The sequence below is a fragment of the Gorilla gorilla genome, chromosome 2 (assembly GCF_029281585.2).
Source record: "Gorilla gorilla gorilla isolate KB3781 chromosome 2, NHGRI_mGorGor1-v2.1_pri, whole genome shotgun sequence".
Taxonomy (NCBI): domain Eukaryota; kingdom Metazoa; phylum Chordata; class Mammalia; order Primates; family Hominidae; genus Gorilla; species Gorilla gorilla.
Genome location: NC_086017.1, coordinates 211,116,083 through 211,131,675, shown reverse-complemented (window position 1 = coordinate 211,131,675; position 15,593 = coordinate 211,116,083). Strand labels below are relative to the sequence as shown.

General features: G+C 43.3%; 1 protein-coding gene across 18 annotated transcripts in view; it reads left to right on the top strand.

Moving 5' to 3' along the window:
• Positions 1–15,593, top strand: part of LRCH3 (leucine rich repeats and calponin homology domain containing 3) — a 101,397-nt gene that overhangs the window by 73,720 nt on the left and 12,084 nt on the right. For 7 of the 18 annotated variants that reach the window (XR_008678428.2, XR_004071013.3, XR_010133087.1 and 4 more), the window contains 5 exons: positions 266–337; positions 6,883–6,931; positions 7,586–7,693; positions 13,018–13,136; positions 14,072–14,209. Coding sequence is in view for 12 of the 18 variants with exons in the window: in XM_031013318.3 (XP_030869178.3) it covers positions 266–337; positions 6,883–6,931; positions 7,586–7,693; positions 13,018–13,136; positions 14,072–14,209 (486 nt within the window). In the remaining 6 variants the exon portion in view is untranslated. The remainder of the gene's footprint in view (positions 1–265; positions 338–6,882; positions 6,932–7,585; positions 7,694–13,017; positions 13,137–14,071; positions 14,210–15,593) is intronic. The other 11 variants (XR_008678433.2, XR_008678431.2, XM_055382799.2 and 8 more) reach the window with 3 other exon arrangements.

Genomic DNA, 15,593 nt, shown 5'->3' with positions numbered 1-15,593 from the left:
ATTTTTCAGAAATCATGCCTCTTATTTCTTGATTAATGTGGCATGAGGTATTGAGACTATCCTGAATTATACAAGTGGAAAAACTGTGTCCATGGGTTTTTGTCCCCCAAATATTCTCTTCCTGCCCTGTCAGTAGCTTAGTAAACCATTTGAAAGATTGTCAGTGACCTTTCCTTTTCTCATGTCACTAGTCAGATCTGCCTGCCTGACATTTGCTAACATAAATGCTGCCTTCTGTTTCTTCTCTTTCTCATTTGAAATGTAGTCGCTGTCAGGGTTGAATCAAGTGGGCTGTGCTGCTACCCTGCCTCATTCTTCTGCCTTCACGCCTCTTAAGGTATCTCTTGTTATTGTAATTCACCAGGAAGTTTGGGGAGGAGGTGGATGTAAGGTCTTGAATTTTTCGGTGAATTGATCTAACAATCTGAAATATAGGATCGCATAAATATACCTGTTTATGAAACTATTTGTTTAACATTGATTTCCCTTGAAACTTTTTGAAAGTTTTATGATGCTAGAGATAGTCATAGAGCTCACATTAATTCTTCGTATTCAGATTCTGTTTGATGTGTCATTCTGATTTTTTTATCAAAGGTGTTTTTCTTGTGAGTTATTATTTCACTTTGGTTAGTATATAATATTGAATTAACTCTGTTGTCTAATGTGCATGCAAAATAATTTGAGTCCAAAAAAGCTATCACTACCAAAACCTTCTACAGTAGGGGTCAACCAACTATGGCCCCTAGGCCACCTGTTTATAAGTAAAGCTTTATTTTTACATAGCCAGTCCCTTTTGTTTATGCATTGCCTATGGCTGCTTGCACAGTAAACAGCTGAGGTGGGATAATTGTGACCAAGATCATATACCTATAAGCCTAAAACATGTACAGTCTGGCCCTATAAGAAAAAAAATCGCAAACCCCTGCTTTTTATCAGCAATAATGTCATAAGAGATGATACATTCCACCTTCTGGAAAAATTTAATCTAAACTCTAAAAATTAAGAACCTGTAGTATTTTATTTTTTGAAGGCCTCTAGGAGTGGTAATTCCATATTTGTTATCACTGGATATGTACAAAATGATCAGCAATTCTCACTGTCAAGAAGACCTTTGTCTAACTTACAACTGTCCTGCTGTGGTTTATACTTCTTTTCTTTCCAGAGTGGAGATTTTCTAGTTATTTAGCATTTTTTAATGTAAGAATCCTTTTTTTTTTTTTACACAAAATACAATATTTTTTAAATGTAAGAATTTAAAAACAATTACGATGCCATCCTTAGCTTCTTCCTAAATAAACTCAGATTCTTTTACATGCCTTTCCCAGACTGTTCATCTTTAATGAATTTTCATAAGTTCTGTGCCCTCCATTCTGGCTTCATGGTCCAAACTAGAAATACATCCCTCGTTAGAGCTTGCTCATTTAGGGTGATTTTTAAATTTTTGGTCTTCATTTTGCTCAGTATCCACTGCAATTCTCAAATGTTTTAGTTATACCTCTTTTATGTGTTGAGACAGGGTCTTGCTCTGTCTCCCAGGCTGGATCCTCCCACCCTAGCCTCCTGAGTAGCTGGGAATACAGATGCGCACCACCATGCCTGGCTAACTTTTTAAGTTTTTGTAGAAACAAGGTCTCACTATATTGCCCAGGCGGGTCTCAAACTCCTGGGCTCAAGAGATCATCCTGCCTCGGCCCCCCAAAGTGCTAGGTGTCAGCCACTGCGCCCAACCTCCTTCAACTTCTAAATGACAGTTACTTTCCACGTGTTGTATTCTTTATTTTTTCTTGAATATTTAATTTTGCTGTTTGAATATTTTTACTTGTCTCATGTACCAGAATACTTTCAAATTGTTGCATTGAGCCAGGCACACTGGCTCACACCTGTAATCCCAGTGTTGGTAGCCTGAGGGGGAATACAACTGAGGCCAGGAACTCAAGGCTGCAGTGAGCTGTGATCACACCACTGTACCTCAGCCTGGGACAGTGCAAGACTGTGTCTCTAAAAACATTAAAACCGAATTCTTGTATCATGCCCTTTTTTTTTTTAGTTTTTAATTTTTGTGGGTACATAGTAAGTGTGTATATGGGGTTCATGAGGTATTTTGATATAGGTATACAGTGCATAATAATTATATCAGGTAAATGGGCTATCCATCACCTCAAGCATTTATCCTTTGTGTTACAAACAATCCAGTTATACTCCTTTAGTTATTTTTAAATGTACAATTAAATTATTGACTGTGATGACCATTTTGTACTATCAAATGCTGAATCTTATTCTTTTAATTTTTTTTGGACCCATTAACTGTCCCCATTTCCTTCCCCCACCCTCCCACTACCCTTCCCAGCCTCCGGTAACCCTCAGTTTAGTCTGTCTGCATTGTGCTTTTTTAAATGCTGACCCCAACTTTTTTTTTTTTTTTTTTTTTTTGAGACGGGGTTTTGCTCTTGTTGCCCAGGTTAGAGTGCAATGGCACAATCTCGGCTCACTGCAACCTCTGCCTCTTGGGTTTAAAGCGATTCTCATGCCTCAGCCTCCCGAGTAGCTGGGATTACAGGTGCCCACCACCAAGCCCGGCTAATAACCTCAACTTTATAACAACTGTAAATCTGAGAAACCTCCTCTGGTTATTGTTGAACATGCCCTACATACCTGGATGCCTCCTGAAAAAACTTCATAATTCTCTTCCATGTGAACCCTTTGCTAGCCGTTCTCAACTGGGATCCTTATTGGAACAACACAGAAAATTATTTCAGCAACTTTTTTTCAAAATGATCTCAAGGAAGGTCCATAACTGGCACCATTCTAGATTTATGGGAGAGAAGTTAATTTGTTGTACTCCATGAACACCTTCGGGCATTGTGGCTTATTCAGAGTCATAACTGAGAGTTGTTTTGACTGTGCCAAAAGTTGTGTGGTCCAGACAGACCACAGTGTCTTGTTCTACAGTGACTGTCATATGAGATTAAATATAAAACTTCACTAGATTTAAGATAAATAAGTCTTTTTTTCTATCCGACCTGCTGTACTGTCAAATGATTATTTTAAAAGATTTATTCTTTATTTTTTAGTATCTCTATTACTTTCACAGCAATTATACATTATACTTACGAATTTATTTCTTTTATTGCTTAGCCAGGCTTAAAAGTTGAATTTATATCAGTTCTGGGTTTTTTTTTCTTTCCATTGCCTAAATTCTCTAGTGAGAGATTATTTCTTAACCTTTTTTTTGCTCTCCAGTTTTCCAAGAGTTCCCAAATGTAGTTAATGGCCTCACAGTGATTTAAGCTAATGATTTTTAGTATCCTAGAATGCAAGTCACTTAGATTTATAGCTTTAATAAAAATACATTTCAGAAACCATTTTTACAAGTCTCCTCTCTTCTGGCTTTGTTTTCGTCATAGCCAGTTGTATATTATCTGTTGCTGTTTCTTTCTTTTTTTTTTTTTTTTTTTCTCTTTTGAGACGGACTCTTGCTCTGTCGCTCAGGCTGGAGTGCAGTGGTGAGATCTCAGCTCACTACAAACCTCTGCCTCCCAGTTTCAAGTGATTCTCTTGCCTCAGCCTCCCGAGTAGCTGCGATTACAGGTGAATGCCACCACACCCAGCTAATTTTTGTATTTTTAGTAGAGATGGGATTTTACTGTGTTGGCCAGGCTGGTTTCAAACTCCTGACCTCAGGCAATCCGCCCACCTCTGCCTCCCGAAGTGTTGGGATTACAGGTGTGAGCCACTGCACCCGGCCTGTTGCTGTTTCAAACCGAAGGAGAGAACGTTCGCTGCCCTTCATTGTTGTTTCAGCTCTTCTCATCTCATAAAGTTGCCTGTTAACTTTCTCCTTTTATTCCTTAATACTTTTAAATTTCTAGTCTATGTCCTGTTAATAAGTGTTTTTTAAATTTCTAGTCTATGTCCTGTTAATAAGTGTTTTTTAAATTTTTGAAAATATTTTTTCCTCCATTGTCTAGAATAATCTCTACCTTGAATGTTTCTCTTTTTATATTATTGGTCCTTGAACATGTCTTTGTTTAACCAATTTTCTACTTATTCACAGCCCTGGAAAATAAACATAGTCTTTTACTTCCTTGTAAAGATATCTGGCTTTTGCCTCATTTACCTGTTCATTCCTTTTACCAGTTTCTGTTACTCTTGTTTGAATTAAATTTCTTATTTAAATTTCCGTTTTTTCTCAACACCCAGAACTTAGTTTACTTGCATCTATAAACCCGATGAACGTGTCTTTTCCACTTAAGATGTGAACACACTGCCTTATGAGCTCAGCTCACTGTTTAAATCTTAGTTCTCAACCTGTGATATCAAACTAAGGAATTGTTACCAGAAAATTGTCTCCAAGTGAGTCTTGAGAATTTTCTCAACATATGGCCTTGGTTTGTTTGTTTGTTTGTTTATTTATTTATTTATTTATTTATTTATTTATTTATTTTTAGCAGTTAAAATTATTTGTCCTCATTTATCTGACCCAACTGTAAGTAGCGATGTAAGAGTTCTGAAAATATTGAAACCGATGGTAGGGAAAGTATGGGAGCAGATTTGTATGTTTGTGTTAGTTTTAGAGTCATTATGTCCAGAAATGTGCCTTAGTCGTATCATAAAGTTATAATATATTTAGATTATATTTCAAGGCAATTAGATGTCAAGGCCTAAAAAACTATTAATGTTATTCTAGCTTTTCTTTTATTTATTTATTTATTTTGAGATGGAGTCTCACTCTGTTGCCCAGGCTGGAATGCAGTGGCGCCATCTCGGCTCACTGCAACCTCCGCCTCCATGTTCAAGTGATTCTCCTGCCTCAGCCTCCCAAGTAGCTGGGACTACAGGCACCCGCCACCATGCCCAGCTAATTTTTTTATTTTTAGTAGAGACGGGGTTTCACCATGTTGGCCAGGATGGTCTCAATCTCTTGACCACGTGATCCACCCACCTCAGCCTCCCAAAGTGTTGGGATTACAGATGTGGCCCATTGCGCCCGGCCTATTCTAGCTTTTCTTAATTGTACTCCCCTGCCAAGTCTTCAGCAGCTTTAACCTAGTCAACCAACATTTCTTTGTAAATTAGCTTAACTACATTTCCCTTTCTTTAGGTAAGCTTTGTAACTGTTTAGCTAGTTCTTCCTCCTTTTTACAGTTCTTTTGGTCAATGAATTGAAAATGTCTTGGACTCAAATACTAGTGTAGAAAATATATCTATCATCTCTTAAACATCTTCTTTCCTAACCGAAATTAGGAAACCTATATTACTTTTTAAAAATATTAAATTTTATTCTCCAGAGAAAAAAGTACTTTAGAAACTATTATGGAGAAATACTATTAGAAAATAAAATGTTGCTTTTTCTTTCTCATATATTTGCCAGTAACATTTTCTGTCTTAGGATGATCATTTTTCATAGTCTTAGGAAGAGCTTGTTAAATAATGGACTGTCTTTATATAAACACAACTAGGCCGGGCGTGGTGGCTCATGCCTATAATCCCAGCACTTTGGGAGGTCGAGGAAGGTGGATCATGCCTATAATCCCAGCACTTTGGGAGGTCGAGGCAGGTGGATCACCTGAGGGTCGGGAGTTTGAGACCAGCCTGACCAACATGGAGAAACCCTGTCTCTACTAAAAATACAAAATTAGCCGGGTGTGGTGGCACATGCCTGTAATCCCAGCTACTCGGGAGGCTGAGGCAGGAGAATCACTTGAACCCGAATGGCAGAGGTTGTGGTGAGCTGAGAGTGCTCTATTGCACTCTAGCCTGGGCAACAAGAGTGAGACTCCATCTCAAAAAAAAAAAAAAAAAAAAAAAAAAAGCCGGGCGTGGTGGCTCATGCCTGTAATCCCAGCACTTTGGGAGGCCGAGGCAGGCAAATCACCTGAGGTTGGGAGTTCGAGAACAGCCTGACTAACATAGAGAAACCCCATATCTACTAAAAATACAAAAAAAATTAGCTGGGTATGGTGGTGCATGCCTGTAATCCCAGCTACTTGGGAGGCTGAGGCAGGAGAATTGCTTGAACCCAGGAGGCGGAGGTTGTGGTGAGCTGAGATCGTGCCATTGCACTCCAGCCTGGGCAATAAGAGCTAAACTCCGTCTCAAAAAAAAAAAAAAACTTGGCTTTTAAAAATAACAGAATTAACTCATTTCACCAAATCCTCATTTCTTTTTCTTCTTCTTTTTTTTTTTTTTAAAGAGGGGGTCAGGCCAGGCACGGTAGCTCATGCCTATAATCCAGCACTTTGGGAGGCTGAGGCGGGTGCATCGCTTGAGCTCAGGAGGTTAAGACTAACCTGGCTAATATGGCAAGACACTGTCTCTACAAAAAATGCAAAAATTAACTGGGCATGGTGATGTGTGCCTATAGTCTCAACTACTTGGGAGGCTGAGGTAGAAGGATCACCTGAGCCTGGGAGATCATGCCATTGCAATCTAGCCTTGGCAACAAGAGTGAGACCCTGTCTCAAAAAAAGAGAGAGGGAGAGAGAGAGTCTCCCTCTGTCACCCAGGCTGGAGTGCAGTGGCACAATCATTACTCACTGCAGTCTTTAATTCCTAGGCTCAAGCAGCCCTCCCTCCTCAGCCTCTACAGGAGCACACCACCATGCCTGACCAATTTTTTTAGATGTTTTGTAGAGACAGGGTCTCACTATGTTGCCTAGGCTGGTCTCAACTCCTGCTCTCAAGTAATCCTCGCACCTCAGCCTCCCAAAGTACTGGGATTACAGGCATGAGCCACTGCACCTGACCCAAATTCTCATCTCTAGACTTAATCGTGAAGGAGAGTTACCTGTTTTTTGTCTTTTATAATTTCAAAATTACCATAAAAGTAGAAAGTATTTCTTCTTGAATAACAATTATTGATATATGTCTGTTTCTCCACAGAGTGATGACAGACCTAATGCTCTATTAAGTTCACCTGCAACAGAAACAGGTAATAGACGCAAAGGTGCAATTAACCACATCAAGATTATAATTCTTTATTTTTTTATTTAAAAAATAATAATAAATAGAGACGAGGCCTTTCTGTGTTGACCAGGGTGGTCTCAAACTCCTGGGCTCAAGGGATCCTCCTGCCTTGTTCTCCCAAAGTGGTGGGATTACAGATGTAAGCCACAGCACCCGGCTAAGATCATAATTTTTTACCAAGATTTTCCTAAATTACTTGTTAGAGAGCTGTGGCTGCTTTTTCTGAGATAGAAATCAGATACAGAATTGGAAACCACTGGGGTTTTTTTTTTTTTTTTTTCCCATTTTTAAATTAAATTGGTTGCTCAGCTAGTCAGCCATTTGATATGAATAAGTGAACAACAGCCGTAGGTCTGCGGGAGACTGTTCAATATGTTAACATTCATTCCACCTTTATTGATACACCAAAAATAACATGACAATGTAAAATACATACAAGCGGTCCTCCTGCTTTCATGATTATTTTCTGTACCAGACTTTTCATTATTAAATAGAATTATTTTATATCATTGCCATGTTTAATTTTATTTTTTACTTGTTACTTTTGTAACTTGTATGTCTGCTATTATATTTTCTTTTCATCTCCTTTAATCTCATTTTATTTTTCATGCTAATTTAGTTCATCATTCCCCTGCATATTCTTTTCCTGCTGCTATCCAGAGAAATCAGCCTCAGCGCCCTGAAAGCTTCGTTTTCCGAGCAGGTGTCAGGGCAGAAACCAACAAAGGTAGGTGGTGGTGATTTTAAAAGCCAGGGGCGAGGGGAGGTTTACACAATGACGCTAGCTGTTAGATGGATGCTTTTAAACTTCTGCATATAGTATGAAACAAAGCTATCAGCTCGGCAAAAGCATGTGTCTGTGATCTCACTGATACTAAAGCAGGAAAATCTTATCTGAATTTGTTTGGATTAGAAAGTTTCTTAGTGCCACCTAAAAGCAGGTTATAGAGTATTTGAACAAATAAAATGCGCTTTCAAGGCTTTAGAGAATGTTCTTTGTCTTAGTAATGAACTCTTTTTCACATTTTTCTATTGATAAAAGCTGTTTTCTTAAAACAATAATTGTTTTAAAATCTACTTTCAGTCTCATGTTCTTTTAGTTAATAATGACAAATTTCTCCCTGGTCCCCAAAGAAGTTACCTGGGAGTGGAAACAAACATTTCAAGTCAAAAATAACAACTTTTGTCATGGTGGTGTGTGCCTGTGGTCCCAGCTACTTGGGAAGCTGGCGGGGAGGATTGCTTGAGCCCAGGAGTTCAGGGTTACAATGAGTTATAATTAAAAGCACCACTGTTCTCCAGCTTGGCCAACAGAGCAAGACTCTGTCTCTTAAAACAAACAAACAAACGAAAATAAGGTCAGGCGTGGTGGCTCACGCCTGTGATCCCAGTGCTTTGGGAGGCCGAGGCAGGCAGATCACTTGAGGTCAGGAGTTCGAGATCAGCCTGGCTAACGTGGCGAAACCCTGTCTCTACTAAAAATACAAAAAATGGCTGGGCACGGTGGCTCACACTTGTAATCCCAGCACTTTGGGAGACCAAGGCGAGCAGATCACGTCAGTTCAGGAGTTCATGACCAGCCTGGCCAACATGACGAAACCCCGTCTCTACTGAAAAAATACAAAAATTAGCCGGGTGTGGCAGCAGACGCCTGTAATTCCTGCTACTCAGGAGGCTGAGGCAGGAGAATTGCTTGAACTTGGGAGGCAGAAGTTGCAGTGAGCCAAGATGGCGCCACTATACTCCAGTCTGGGCAGTAGAGTAACAAACTGGCCAGGCATGGTGGCAGGCGCCTGTAATCCCAGCTACTCGGGAGGCTGAGGCAGAGTCGCTTGAACCCAGGAGGTGGAGGTTGTAGTGAGCTGAGATTGCGCCACTGCACTCCAGCATGGATGACAGTGTGAAACTTATGTCTCAAAAAAAATTAAAAAATAGGCCAGGCGTGGTGGCACATGCCTGTAATCCTGGCACTTTGGGAGGCTGAGGTACATGGGGTCACTTGAGCTCAGGAGTTCGAGACCATCCTGTGCAACATGGCAAAACCCCATCTCTTAAAAAAATACAAAAAATTGGCTGGGCGCGGTGGCTCACACCTGTAATCCCAGCACTTTGGGAGGCTGAGGAAGGCAGATCACGAGGTCAGGAGATCGAGACCATCCTGGCTAACACAGTGAAACCCCACCTCTACTAAAAATACAAAAAAAATTAGCCAGGCATGGTGGCAGGCGCCTGTAGTCCCAGCTACTCGGGAGGCTGAGGCAGGAGAATGGTGTGAACCCGGGAGGTAGAGCTTGCAGTGAGCCAAGATCGCGCCACTGCACTCCAGCCTGGGCGACAGAGCGAGACTCCGTCTCAAAAACAAACAAACAAAAAAAGGCGTGGTGGTGCAGGCCTGTAGTCACAGCTACTTGGGGGGCTGAGGCGGGAGGATGGATTGAGCCCAGGAGGTTGAGGATGAAGTGAGTCAAGATTGCGCGATTGCACTCCAGCTTGGGTAACAAAGTGAAACCCTGTCTCAAAAAAACAAAAAAAAAACACAACTTACCTTCAATGGTACCAACAGATGGATTCACAGTAAGATTTAAAAGTCAAAGTACAGATGCACTGCTGGTGAGAGTGTAAGAAAGCATGGTAGACTGTTATCAGTCAGCCTCTGTACCCACAGATTCTGTATTTATGGATTCAACCAGTCATGGACAGAAAAGTCTTCAGAAACAAGACAACAATAATAAACAATGCCACAAGAAAGAAATAATACTAATTTTGAAATACAGTATAGTAACAATTTATATAGCATTTACATTGTATTAAGTATTGTAAGTAACAGAGATGATTTAAAGTATAGTATAAAGGAGGATATGCATAGTTTGTATGCAAATAATACTACATTTTATATGAGTGACTTGAGCATCCACAAAGTTTGGTATGAGAGGGGTGATTTCTGGAACTAATTTCCCCTGAATACTGACGGATGACTGTGTACCCTATGACCAGCAGTTTTACTTTTGAGAAATATGTACACACGTGTACCAAAAACGTGTACAAAAATATTCATAGCAGCATTATTCATAATAGCCTGAAACTGAATGTCCATCAAGAGAATGGATAAATGAATTGTGGTATATTTGTACAATGGAATACCATATAAGCAATGAAAATGAACCAATTCCTATATACAGCAACATGGATAAATCTCATAAACATACCATTGATCAAAGGAAGCCAGAAGCAAAAGAATACATACAATACAGCATAATTTATACAAAGTTCAAAAATGAACCAGACCAGCCTACAGTGTTAGAAGTCAGGGTGCGGTTTTGAGCATGTTGGGTACTTATGGGCAAGGAGCATGGAAGGGGCTCCTGGGATTGGTAAGATTGCATTAAAAACTTGATTGTGTTCACTTGGTGAGGAGAATTTATTGAGCACTGTGCTTACGATTTGTATATTTTTCTGTGTATTAATTTTCAATAAAAACATTTTTAAGTGGATGTAATCAAACAAAAGTAGTTGAGTCAACTGGGTAATGAACATTACATATTTTTCTATACTATTCTCTGTTGTGTATATTTGAAAATCTCCATAATAAAAACCCTTTTAAAAAGTCAATCCAGAAAGTGGAAAGCAATATACTGTACTTGCAGGAAGTAGAAACCAATATACTGTACCTGCAGGAAGTAGAAAGCAATGCACCGTACCTGCGGGAGGTAGAAAGCGGTGCACCGTACCTGCGGGAGGTAGAAAGCGGTGCACCGTAGCTGCGGGAGGTAGAAAGCGGTGCACCGTAGCTGCGGGAGGTAGGAAGCGGTGCACCGTAGCTGCGGGAGGTAGGAAGCGGTGCACCGTAGCTGCGGGAGGTAGGAAGCGGTGCACCGTAGCTGCGGGAGGTAGGAAGCGGTGCACCGTAGCTGCGGGAGGTAGGAAGCGGTGCACCGTAGCTGCGGGAGGTAGGAAGCGGTGCACCGTAGCTGCGGGAGGTAGGAAGCGGTGCACCGTAGCTGCGGGAGGTAGGAAGCGGTGCACCGTAGCTGCGGGAGGTAGGAAGCGGTGCACCGTAGCTGCGGGAGGTAGGAAGCGGTGCACCGTACCTGCGGGAGGTAGGAAGCGGTGCACCGTACCTGCGGGAGGTAGGAAGCGGTGCACCGTAGCTGCGGGAGGTAGGAAGCGGTGCACCGTAGCTGCGGGAGGTAGGAAGCGGTGCACCGTAGCTGCGGGAGGTAGGAAGCGGTGCACCGTAGCTGCGGGAGGTAGGAAGCGGTGCACCGTAGCTGCGGGAGGTAGGAAGCGGTGCACCGTAGCTGCGGGAGGTAGGAAGCGGTGCACCGTAGCTGCGGGAGGTAGGAAGCGGTGCACCGTAGCTGCGGGAGGTAGGAAGCGGTGCACCGTAGCTGCGGGAGGTAGGAAGCGGTGCACCGTAGCTGCGGGAGGTAGGAAGCGGTGCACCGTAGCTGCGGGAGGTAGGAAGCGGTGCACCGTAGCTGCGGGAGGTAGGAAGCGGTGCACCGTAGCTGCGGGAGGTAGGAAGCGGTGCACCGTAGCTGCGGGAGGTAGGAAGCGGTGCACCGTAGCTGCGGGAGGTAGGAAGCGGTGCACCGTAGCTGCGGGAGGTAGGAAGCGGTGCACCGTACCTGCGGGAGGTAGGAAGCGGTGCACCGTACCTGCGGGAGGTAGGAAGCGGTGCACCGTACCTGCGGGAGGTAGGAAGCGGTGCACCGTACCTGCGGGAGGTAGGAAGCGGTGCACCGTACCTGCTGCAGGAAGTAGAAAGCGGTGCACCGTGCCTGCAGGAGGTAGAAAGCGATGCACCGTACCTGCAGGAGGTAGAAAGCGATGCACCGTACCTGCAGGAGGTAGAAAGCGATGCACCGTACCTGCAGGAGGTAGAAAGCGGTGCACTGTACCTGCAGGAGGTAGGAAGCGGTGCACTGTACCTGCAGGAGGTAGAAAGCGATGCACTGTACCTGCGGGAGGTAGGAAGCGGTGCACTGTACCTGCGGGAGGTAGGAAGCGATGCACTGTACCTGCGGGAGGTAGAAAGCGATGCACTGTACCTGCTGCAGGAAGTAGAAAGCGATGCACTGTACCTGCAGGAGGTAGGAAGCGGTGCACTGTACCTGCAGGAGGTAGAAAGCGGTGCACTGTACCTGCAGGAGGTAGAAAGCGATGCACTGTACCTGCAGGAGGTAGAAAGCGATGCACTGTGCCTGCAGGAGGTAGAAAGCGATGCACTGTACCTGCAGGAGGTAGAAAGCGATGCACTGTTCCTGCTGCAGGAAGTAGAAAGCGATGCACTGTACCTGCTGCAGGAAGTAGAAAGCGATGCACTGTACCTGCAGGAGGTAGGAAGCGGTGCACTGTACCTGCAGGAGGTAGAAAGCGATGCACTGTGCCTGCAGGAGGTAGAAAGCGATGCACTGTACCTGCTGCAGGAAGTAGAAAGCGATGCACTGTACCTGCTGCAGGAGGTAGAAAGCGATGCACTGTACCTGCAGGAGGTAGGAAGCGGTGCACTGTACCTGCAGGAGGTAGAAAGCGATGCACTGTGCCTGCAGGAGGTAGAAAGCGATGCACTGTACCTGCAGGAGGTAGAAAGCGATGCACTGTACCTGCTGCAGGAAGTAGAAAGCGATGCACTGTGCCTGCAGGAGGTAGAAAGCGATGCAGTGTGCCTGCAGGAGGTAGGAAGCGGTGCACTGTACCTGCAGGAAGTAGCGATGCACTGTACCTGCTGCAGGAAGTAGAAAGCGGTGCACTGTACCTGCAGGAAGTAGCGATGCACTGTACCTGCTGCAGGAAGTAGAAAGCGATGCACTGTACCTGCAGGAGGTAGAAAGCGATGCAGTGTACCTGCAGGAGGTAGAAAGCGATGCAGTGTACCTGCAGGAAGTAGAAAGCGGTGCACTGTACCTGCAGGAAGTAGCGATGCACTGTACCTGCTGCAGGAAGTAGAAAGCGATGCACTGTACCTGCAGGGAAACTGATGAGGTAGAGCCAGATGTTCTCCTAGCACTGCCAGTTGCCTTTCTGTCTTACATATTAATATTTTTATAGGTCATGCTTCACCCCTTCCTCCATCTGCTGCACCTACCACTGATTCTACAGATTCCATAACAGGACAGAATTCAAGACAGAGAGAAGAAGAGCTGGAATTAATAGACCAACTGCGTAAAGTATGTACATTACCTTTGATTTACACTTTTTCAGTGTTACTGCTATAGATCATAATCCTGTGATCACGTCTTCATTTGACACATCATTTTTATTTATTTTTTTAGACGGAGTCTCACTCTGTCACCCAGGCTGGAGTTCAGTGGCATGATCCTGGCTCACTGCAGCCTATGCCTTGTGGGTTCAAGCAATTCTTCTGCCTCAGCCTCCTGAGTCACTGGGATTACAGGTGCCCATCACTGCACCCAGCTAATTTTTGTATTTTTAGTAGAGAAGGAGTTTCACCATGTTGGCCAGGCTGGTCTCGAACTCCTGACCTCAGGTGATCCATTGGCCTCGACCTCCCAAAGTGCTGGGATTATAGGCGTGAGCTTCCGTGCCCAGCTGTAATTTTTAACAGATTCAACGAGTGCCCATTGTGTGCCATGTTTTGTGATGAATGTAAACATTTTGCTATTAAGGAAATTCTTTTCAGCTATTTACTTAGAAAATGAGATAGATGGCTTATTCTATAAAGCTCAATTCCTAGCTCTACTCATTTAAATTTTTTCCTTTTTTCTACTTCCTGTTATAAAGAAATATTGTCAGAGTAATAATTTATATGTGTGTGCACACATATATAAATATCACACTTACACATATATAGTGAGTGATTGCCTCTTTATTTTATTTTGGAATTGAAGGAGAATCTAGGTTTTTTTTTTTAATCAGGAAGTTGTAAATGAATTTATGTTGTACTTTGTACCACTATGCCCTGGCTACCGTCCATATATATTAGATCTCCTTAAGTTAAACTTAGGATAGAGGGATAAAATGGATATTGTGGTACTTATTTCCTTTTTATCTTGATTTTTAATTAGATTTCATTATAACTCCCTTATGTCCTATATGTCAGTCTTTCTTCAATTAATCTATTACATGTTTTTTGTTCTTTCAGCATATTGAGTACCGGTTGAAAGTGTCTCTGCCTTGTGATCTCAGAGCAGCTCTAACTGACGGTGTTGTTCTTTGCCATTTGGCCAATCATGTGCGACCTCGATCTGTCCCAAGCATTCATGTTCCCTCACCAGCTGTAGTAAGTTGATAATCCTAAAAAGCCTTGGCTATTCATCAGACATTTGTTAAGCACAGTGGACAGACATTTCTTAAGCATTGTGCTAGATATTAAGGATACAGATATAAAGAGTCCAGTCTCTACCTTCCTGGTCTCACTTCTACTTGAGAAGAAATAGACATGTATACAGTCACTTACAGCAGTGCGATAAATGTAAGAAAGGCATGTACAGTGTGTGTTATAGGGATACAAAAAGGGGCCACTTAACTCCACCTGGAGAGTTCAGGGAAGCCTTCCCAGAACGGGCAAAATTTAAACTAATTCTTGAAGTTTAAGAAGGAATTTTCCAGCAGTACAGAGAGGGAAGGGGGCCTTCTAGGCATAGGGTTTCTAGATTCAGAAGCTAAGGAAAGTTTGGCTTTTACTTAAGGAATTGGTAAATTGCTCAGAATGGATCGTGCACAGGGTTGTAATACAAATGGTAAGGGGTAAGGCTAGAGACGTGAGCTGGGGCCGTGGTACAAAGGCCTTATGAACCGTGTCAAGGAAGTTTACCCTAGTACAGACAATGAGGATACACTGAATTAAAGAGGGAATACCATGATTATAATTGCAGTTTAGAATGATGAATCTAGGCTGGGCGCGGTGGCTCATGCTTATAATCTTTGCAATTTGGGAGGCCGAGGCAGACGGATTGCTTGAGCCCAGGAGTTTGAGACCAGCCAGGACAATATGGCAAAACCCCGTCTCTACCAAAAATACAAAAATCAGCTGGGTATGGTGGCATGCGCCTATAGTCCCAGCTACTCAGGAGGCTGATGTGGGAGGATCACTTGAGCCCAGGAGTTCGAGGCTGCAGTGAGCCGTGATTGTGCCAGTGCACTCCAGCCTAGGTGAGAGAGCAAGACCCTGTCTCAAAGAAAAAAAAAAAAAAAAAGGAATGATGAATCTAGGTGCTAAGTGAGAAATGGAAAAGTTAAAGGTGGTACACTAGAAAGATGCCCAAGCCAGGCTCAGTGGCTTGTGCCTGTAGTCCCAGCTACTTGGGAGTCTGAGGCATGAGGATCTTATGAGCCCAGGAGTTTGAGACCAGCTTGGGTGATCTTGTTTCTTAAAAGAAAAAGGAAAAGAGACTGGGTGCACTGGCTCACGCCAGAGCGTTTTGGGAGCCCGAGGCTGGTGGATCCCCTGAGGTCAGGAGTTCGAGACCAGCCTGGCCAACATGGTGAAACCCCATCTCTACTAAAAATACAAAATTAGCCAGGAGTGGTTCATACACCTGTAATCCCAGCTACTTGGGAGGCTGAGCCAGGAGAATCACTTGAACCCGGGAGGCAGAGCTTGCAGTGAGCTGAGATCGCAGCACTGCACTGCACTCCAGCCTGGGCAAGACAGAGCGAGACTC